This window comes from Desmodus rotundus, chromosome 10, assembly GCF_022682495.2.
Source record: "Desmodus rotundus isolate HL8 chromosome 10, HLdesRot8A.1, whole genome shotgun sequence".
NCBI lineage: Eukaryota > Metazoa > Chordata > Mammalia > Chiroptera > Phyllostomidae > Desmodus > Desmodus rotundus.
In genome coordinates this window covers 38,253,162-38,261,554 of record NC_071396.1, presented here as the reverse complement: position 1 = coordinate 38,261,554, position 8,393 = coordinate 38,253,162, and the positions used below count along the sequence as shown (strand labels likewise).

At 59.8% G+C, this 8,393-nt stretch overlaps 1 protein-coding gene across 1 annotated transcript; it reads left to right on the top strand.

The window, feature by feature from the left end:
* The first annotated feature begins 1,535 nt into the window (after positions 1–1,535).
* CRABP1 (cellular retinoic acid binding protein 1) lies at positions 1,536–7,404 on the top strand. The gene is made up of 4 exons (XM_024561859.3): positions 1,536–1,695; positions 2,152–2,330; positions 3,993–4,106; positions 7,126–7,404. Exons 1-4 carry the CDS (start codon positions 1,626–1,628, stop codon positions 7,174–7,176), a joined length of 414 nt encoding a protein of 137 aa, XP_024417627.3. The 5' UTR covers positions 1,536–1,625; the 3' UTR covers positions 7,177–7,404.
* Positions 7,405–8,393: the final 989 nt, after the last annotated feature.

Here is an 8,393-nt window from a genome sequence, read left to right as displayed (position 1 = left end):
TCTCTGCCCCTTGCAGGGACCCTACAGACCCTTCATGGGTCTCCAGGCTTCAGCTCTCATGTCCTTCGATTCACCCTCCAGACTGGCCGCCAGAGAAGTCTGGTTAACATGCAATCCCACTAAGTCACCGCTCTCCTTAAAAATCTTCCACACTCCACGGCTTCCAGGGGCCTGAGCACATGGGCTCTGCAGGCCGCCCCACAGATATGAGGCTCAGTCACTCGGGAAATGCTGCACACCACCCGCCCCTCTGTTGGCTTCACAACACAGGTTGCCTTCATCATTATCCCGAACAACTTCCTGCCGCCCTGGACACACGTGCCCTTCGACCTCACAGGACGTCCAGGCCTCAAGCTCACTCCTTTTCCCCACCAGCGAAGCCAGAAACCTGGAGTCATCTGCTCCCACGCCCTGCTGCCCTGCGGGTCCGGGAAGACTGCAGGGCCAATGCGTCTGTACGAGAACCTGCAGGCTTGGGAAACACGGCTTCCTGGGCCCCCACCCCAACTTACTGCACCCACATCTTCGGGGCAGACCGGGGGTCTGAGTGTTAACAGAGCTCGCCCAGGTTGCTGTGATGCCCAGCCCAAATCCCAACTGGCGCGTCGGGGCACCGCCGTTCTTCCTCTAACCTGTCTGCCCACAGCACTACCCTTCCCAGCGCAGGGCTGGGGACCCCTCCCAGTGCCCCTGGCGATGTCTGCCCCTCCCATGCACTCTCCACGCTGAAGCAGCGGCGACTTTACAAAAATGCCCACCTCTGCCCCAGACCCTTCTAGGTGACCTTGTGGCCCTGTGCACTTAGCGGATGTCTTCTGCTCGCTCTTGCCTCACCCCCGTCAGACCACACATAGCAGCCACGTGGAGGCACAGGGACCCACGAACACACAGCCTTGTCTTGGCACAAGCTGTTCTTTCCCCTGCCCTGCGAACGCAGGGCCGGGGTGGGGTCGCACAATCTCGCGCGATGCTGGGTTCTCGCAGCCACGTCCAAGAGCGTGCTGGGGGTCAGGCTTTCCCGCTTCTCACTCTCATTGGTCCTGCGCCTGATGGTGAGGGATGCGGAAAGGGGTCCCTGACTGGGGGCAGAGGTGGAACGGCTGGGCACACCCAGAGGCTTCCCTGGTTGTGGGAGAAAGCGGCCCCGTCTCCTGGTGGCCCCTTTCCTGTATATTGTGGATACCCTCAGACGCGCACAAAAGTGCAGAGGACGGTGTAATGCTTCCCCAAGCCCCAGCGGCCCACCTTCCAAACTGATCCCTTGTGACGAACCATCTTGGTTCATCCAACCCTCTCCCAGCACCCACTTTAAGAAGGGTGGCCTGGGGATGGCAGAAGCGCCTCCAAGTCCAGCTGGAGGACAGCGGATGCCAGGCCTGGAGACCAGGGCGCCCCGAGCGCAGTAGGGGCATCGGAGCTGGGGGCTGGGCTCCGGGCCGCCAGGGGCCGCGGGGGCGGGGCCGAGGGCGGGGCTGCAGCAGGCGGGGTGAGGGGCGCTCTGCGTAGACTCGGGGCGCGCGCTGGGCGCAGAGCGCAGTCTCGGCTGTGCAGCTCCAAGTGCGCCCGCCGCCGCCGCCGCCACTACCGCCGCCACTACCGCCGCCGCCGCCGCCGCCGCAGCCACCATGCCCAACTTCGCCGGCACCTGGAAGATGCGCAGCAGCGAGAACTTCGACGAGCTCCTCAAGGCCCTGGGTAAGCGGCCGCGGACGCGACCCTTGGAGGTGCTGCGGGACCCGCAGGGGGGTGGGTTTCGGAGACCGACCCCCGGCAGCAGAAAGTTCCCGTGGAGATATGTCCGCGGCGCATGCCATGTAGGAGCGGGAGTGGGCCCGCGCGTCCAGTGCGCGTTGGCTGGGTGCTGGGCGCCTTCCCCGACGGCTCAGCCTTTATCTCGTGCTCGATAATCATGAGGAGAGATTTCTTCCTGTAATCCAAAGAAGGTCAGGGACTTTAAATTTGGGGACCCAGTTTGAAGCGGGGCCCTCCCAGGGAAAGCCACTTACCCTCTCCGACATTCTCATCCGGAAAATCGGGGCGAGGGCAGGGGATAACGGTTCCATTTTAAGGCTTTCCTACCTGCAGTCAGAGGGTGTGGGAGGTGCCCCCAGTCCTGGGACGCGAGCCCGCAGCGCGCGTGCTTCCCGGCAGGTGTGAACGCCATGCTGCGGAAGGTGGCTGTGGCGGCGGCGTCCAAGCCGCACGTGGAGATCCGCCAGGACGGGGACCAGTTCTACATCAAGACATCCACCACGGTGCGCACCACCGAGATCAACTTCAAGGTCGGAGAAGGCTTTGAGGAGGAGACCGTGGATGGACGCAAGTGCAGGGTGAGCCGCAGAGCCGGGCATCGCTCGGGATCCACGCGCCCCGCTCGTGGACCGCGCAGCCACGCGCACCCGTTTCCACCCCGCCCCCCAGCCCTGCAGCCTGTGGCACGCTTTTCCGGCAGGGCGTGTGCACCGCGGTTTCCAGACATCTGCGCAGCTGGGTGCCCTGGGCGGGAGAAAGCCCTAACCTTTCCCTTCCAGCCCCGTCCCTAAGCCGCCTCCCGCCGGGGCTTCTGCAGCGCTTGGCGGCGACCCCGGGCGCGGGCAGCTGGGGAGCAGGAGCGGCAGGGCCGCCACGTTTTCTGTCGCAGGTGGATCGGCACCTCTGCCGCCCGCCCTCCCTGGTTCCTTAGAGAAAAAGGTGGAATCCTTCCAAAACAAGGCGGATTCCTGCTGGGAATGGACTGAGTGCTCTCTCTGTCTCTCATTCCTCAAGGGCAAGAGTTTTGTATTTCTCCATGTATCTGTCCCTGATGAACCCCCGGCGGGAGGGAGGTGGGGAGCAAGGGGCTGGATTGGAGACGGACAAGTTTGCGTTTGGTTGACCTCCCCGGAGAGTGGAATGGAGGGTCGGCTACTCCAGCATTTTGAGGACAGATGAAAAAATAATCACTGCTACCACTTACATAAAAAGCGACATGTCTTCCTTTTCCTGGTATTAAAAAAAAAAAAAAAAAAGTACTAACATTCCAGAGAGGGAGGAGTTGTTTTCTCCTCTCTGGAGTGGTTGGTGCCCGTGTGATGTGCAGGGGTCAGTGCTCTGGGCACGGGGCTCGGGACAGGGACACAGTGAGGCAGCTCCAGGGGCACACCGCCCCGCACGGCAGAATTTGGCCCCGAGAGTCAGCCCAGCCTGAACACGGTGTCCAGGCTCGGAGCTAGGGGGGAATCTGAGCCCGTTGCCCCACCGATTGTAAACGAGGAAGCAGCAGTGTCACTAGAGGGACGGCCTGGCGATGGGCTGGGCTCGAGTTGGGGACAGGGGTGCTGACTACCACCAGAGACCCTGACTCGGATAAAAACGCCATGGCCCCCACCACCCGAAGCATCTCTCTGCTTTGGGCAGACTCTGGGGAGGCGGCAGCGAGCTCCTCCTTTTCCTGAGGACCCTTCAGAGGCTTGCTTTGTGTGGTTTTCACGTTTTTTTCCTAGAGTGACTTCACCTGGAAAGGGGCAGCTTTTTTATTCTCAGGGCCAGAGGCCCCCAGGTTTCTCGCAGCAGGCTGGCGTTAGCCCCCAATCCACGCCGGGACCAGAGCCCCTGATCTCCCTGCGGATGTGGTTACACACAGACGGTGTCTTAGCCATTGTAAAATGTTGGAGCTCTGACGTGAGGGCTCTTGCCTTCAAAATCCAAATTGCTTGAAGGGTAGTGTATACACGGATCATTGCGTGCTCTGAATTTTATTCCCGGAGACGTAAAGGCCGCATGAGCATTGCTGCCTCGCGTGCGTGTGATGGCAGGGGTGTGCGTGCCCCGTCGGTGGGTCCGCCCCCAGCGCCCCGAAGCTGGGCTCAGCGGTGCAGCAGGGGGTCTGAGCCCTGCTCGCGGGGACCCTGTGTTGCTTCTCCCCACAGCCGTTCTTCTCTCGTACTCATTGTTGCGGGTGTTCCCGCTGCCACGACTGTAATTCATGTCACTAACGGTTTCCCTGCCCGCAGAGTCTGGCCACTTGGGAGAACGAGAACAAGATCCACTGCACACAGACTCTGCTTGAGGGGGACGGCCCCAAAACCTACTGGACCCGTGAGCTGGCCAACGACGAGCTGATCCTGGTGAGGGCCCCTGACCCCGTTCCCCAGACCCGGCGCCGCTGTGAGTGTGCCCTCTCTCACCCATGCGGGGAGAGACATTGCTGGCCCTCGGGTAGAACGCTGGCGGAAAGCCCGAGGTGTCAGTTCAGGTCAGAAGACATCATTGTTTGGTAGGGCACCCCAGGGGACTGGACTGACACCCTCCACAGTGATGCCTCCCTGCAGTGACTTGCTCTGAGCCAGCCTGCCCGCCCCAGCGCCTGCGGCTTGGGCCCCGTGAGGTCCCAGGGTTCACTTCTTTCCCCTTCTCACCCCCCGTTCCTCTGCCTGGGAAAGAGTTCAGAAATTTCCTCACATCAGCTCTGGGAGCCTCCGAGAACATTTTCACCCTCTGCCCCCCTCCCAGACTTACAAATTCCAGTGGCCTTCAGAGCTGGGCAAGTCCCACTAACTTGGGAAGTGTCTGCGTGGAACAGACATTCAGGGAGGGGGCTTGAAAACTGGAGAGGGTGGGCTCTGCCCTGAAAGTATTCGGATTAAAACATTGTAAAACAGCCCTGGCCGCACAAAATTTACCCGAGGAGGCAAACTTAGACACCCCCATGGTTCAATCACACGCCTTCTCCCCCTTCGTCTTGTGTGTAGGCGGGAGGGCAGGGCACCCCATGTCACTCTCCCTCTGAGTTCAGAACACACCCCACTTTCCTGGCAGCCCCCTTCTGTCCCCCAGACTAGAAAACGGAGGCGGTTATGGGTCACCAGGAAGCGACAGCCTTTGTTTCCAGGCGTGTTGCTCACACCTGCCCTCTCAGACGGTGGGCCCCACTCAGCGCCACCCTGAAATGTGGGGAAGGACTCACTGCCAGCCTGGGCGGGCGTGGCCCTTCGGGATTGGGCCAAAGTCTGGTCCACGAGGTCCCTCTCTGCCCTGAGATTCCGTACTCATTCTGCAATAAGTCCTAAACTGAGCCGTCTCTGTGACTGTACCCCAGGCTTGCTGTTCTCTCCTCCTGTCCTGTGACGATTTCCCAGGCTGTCTCCTTCTCGGAGCAAGGGCTGGTTAGCCTGCAGCCAGATAATGCCGTTTCCAGGGAGCAAATACCCAACGCAGTTGGGGGTGGAGGAGGCAATTGGGGACAAGGACGTTTAGGAGAAGAGGACACGTAGGGGTTCACTGGTGCCCGAGTTGGCAAAGAGGGAGGTGGTTCTAGAATTTTCGAGTGTGGCTGAGGCTGAGTCGGCTCAGTTCGCTCTGAGAAGCTGACCCGATGAAGCTCTGCAGCAGCCAGAGCGCGCGACCCGGTTCCGTCGGGGTGGGGGGACTCCGCCGCCTCCAACCCCTGCACCCACCCCACCCACACGCCAGCCTCCCCGGCTCAGCAGACACGCACAGGCCGCCAAGAGAACGTTAATTCCCGAGTGTGGGGTATGAAGTGTGGGCTTTTATGTCGAGGGTTATCCTCATTAACACATCCAAGTGGAAGGAGACACCGGCTGGAATAAGAAGACGGAAATTAATTCTAGCGACGTTGACATAAGCTGTCCCCCGGGGCCAGCAGCACAGCGCTCTCAGCCTCTTGAAAACTGAGTGTCAGCCCTCAACCCGCTCTGGAATATTCCACCGTTTCTTTTGGGAGCCTCTCAGCACAGTTTCCAGGCTGAGAAGGACATTTCAAATGTGACTGGAAACAGCGCTTCCTCCTTGTGTCCCGGAGCCGTTCGTTGGTCTGGGTTGAGGCGTCAGCTCCAGTCCTTTCAGCGCAGGTAGAGTCCAGTCCCCAAACGCCGGCGTTCCAGGGACAACCCAGGAGAAGAGTGTGGGTTCTGAGAGGTGACCGTTGGTGGGAGCTCCCGCCCCCGCTCCCGGGCACACAGAACGGTCCGCTTTCCTGGCTAATGCAGAGAGGGTGGACAGAGCAGGTATCGCTGTGCCTGTGTGACCGGGAGCTCCCTCCAGAGAAGGGAGGAGGCGATGAGGATTTGCTTCCTCAGTAACCGCCGCTGACGAGTGTTTCCCTGAAACACACACGTTGGCACGACGTCCTAGCGTGTGCTGTGTCAGCATCTCATGTGACCCACGGACCCCAGCGAGGACGACCTGAGGGTCCAAGCAGATCCAGGGCTTCTAACCTCGCAGGAGCCTCAGGCCCCACCTAGAATGTGAAATATAGGGACCCTCCGGCAGAGAGTCATCCCCCTGCACACACAGACACCCACGTCGGGACCACAGCCTGGGGAAGCCTTGTGTTTTGGCTTTGATTTTTAAAAAGCATCTTGGTTTCCCTGTCCCACTCCTTGTGAATAACTGCCGGTTTGGGAGAGTCGACTCAGCTGACTCATGGGCGACCTGACTTCAGGGGCTGGAAGAAAACTGTTCCCCAGTTGTGTGCCGTGGCTCACATCCTCCCTGCAGCCAACCCACAAACAAAGAGGCATAGATTTGGGACCATCCTGTTCAATTCTGTCCACAAATTCTCAGGAGTGGAGACGTGCCGAGCCCTGGCTTAGGACCAATGCTGCGCTCTTGCAGACTGTTCGAGGTTGCAGGTGACTGAGTGTTTCTGCTGCAGCCTCTCTGGCTGTCGCCTCAGCTGGACAGCTGCTTCCTGGGAGGCACTTCTGTCCCCTCTCCCACCCCTCCCGTTTGCTGGTCAGCACTGGATCCCAGGGCTCCGGCTGCCCATGGCCCGGCTCTCTTGAAGTCGTCTGAAAAGAGACAGAAAGCACTCTAGGAATGCCCAACACGACACTCTTCCTTTCAATTTAATTTCAAAACCAAAGTCCGGAAATGTGGATTGCTGATGTCAGCATTCACCGGTTCCAGGAGCGAAGGAAAACTGCGTAGAACATAATTCTATACCCCTGGTTGCCTCTCTGCCAACGCAGAGCTCAAGGGAGGAAAAAAGAAAGAAAAAAAGCCCTTAGCACGTAGCATGAGCACATGGCACAGGAAATTGAATGTCTGTTTCAAAGAGTTTTTAACAGGGCAGTAAGTAGCCTTATTAGTGATATGCTTTAAACATTTTCCTTCCCTTCGCAGACGTTCGGCGCCGATGACGTGGTCTGCACGAGAATTTATGTCCGGGAGTGACGGCGGCCGTCTTGCTCCTGCTCTGGGGGGTGCGGTGCATGCCCCCTCCCCAGGAATGTCTTAGGTCTGAGGTGCCAGTGGACGTCCCCACCCCCGCTGTCAGCATTAGGCGCCCCATTTCCCTATGCCCGTCTGGTAGAGCTTCCCCGAGGCCTCCGGGCCGTGTCCCTGGCCCCCTAGTTTGGCATCTGCACGGTTTCTTCATTAAACTGGTTGGACACATCTCAAGGCGTCTCTGCTCTTTGCATTGTCTCTCTGCTTGGACCCTTGGCCGTGCCCGGCCTGTTTCCCCGCCCTCATTGGACTGGGCTGTGCCTGGAGCTTCCCAGGGGCTGCAGGCTGGGCTCCCTCTGCAGCACCCGAGGGTGTGTGGGGCTCACCACGGTGTTTGTTCTTTGCATTCGTTGATGTGTTGGTGGTTCCCAGCAGGTAAGGGAGCACATTCAGAAGGGTGAAGTGATGAGAGCTCAGCATGAGCTCAGCATGAGGGGACTTCTCACGTGGACAGGGTGAAGAGGGCCCACAATCATGGGAGGGGTGCAGGGACAAGCCACAGCTGCTAGCTTTTACTTTTGAAAAACAGGAGATTTCTCATGAAAATCTGGGCTTCCTCTTTCCAGAGAAATTGGGGAAATCTGGCGTCCCCTGCCCGACATTCCCACAGGGACTGGCCGCACCCTCGCTGCCCCATGGGGATGCCCTGCCGCGCTCAGGTGCTACCTGGCTTCTTGAGTGTCCGTCCTGGCAGAACCACAGAGCCTGCAGCATTCTGACACGGGCGAGGCATGGAGAGGGGGACCCTCAAAGAGCTCACTGATGGGCAGACCCCTAAGGCCCAGGCACCTGAAAGAAATAAGAACATGTTCACTGACCCCTCACACCTCCGCAGCCCAGGGCGCCACTCTGCTCACGAGGTGGAGTGGAGGGGGGGCCCTGGACCCCTCTTAGAGCTTCCACCCCTCACACTGGAACTCTGGGGAGGGGGTCTCCTGCCCAGTTAGAATGCAGCTCACCCCCTGCAACCTGCTCCTTGGGGCCTATATCGTGACTCCCCCACAGAAAGCGCCAAGGGCTCTGTCGATGGCCCCCTTTCACAGCCCTGCAGCCACTGGGCCCTGACACGTGAGGGCAGGCCTGGGTTCTGGGTCGGAGTCCTCAGCCTCGCACTGGGCCAACCTTTGTCACGGGGCCCCAAGGCACCTCTGTTTGTACCCCAA

Excerpts from the sequence above, each read along its gene's own strand:
- CRABP1 (XM_024561859.3), top strand. The coding sequence starts at position 1,626 with ATGCCCAACTTCGCCGGCACCTGGAAGATGCGCAGCAGCGAGAACTTC. Across the intron at positions 1,696-2,151 it reads CGAGCTCCTCAAGGCCCTGG|GTGTGAACGCCATGCTGCGG; the intron begins GTAAGCGGCCGC and ends GCTTCCCGGCAG. Across the intron at positions 4,107-7,125 it reads CCAACGACGAGCTGATCCTG|ACGTTCGGCGCCGATGACGT; the intron begins GTGAGGGCCCCT and ends TTCCCTTCGCAG.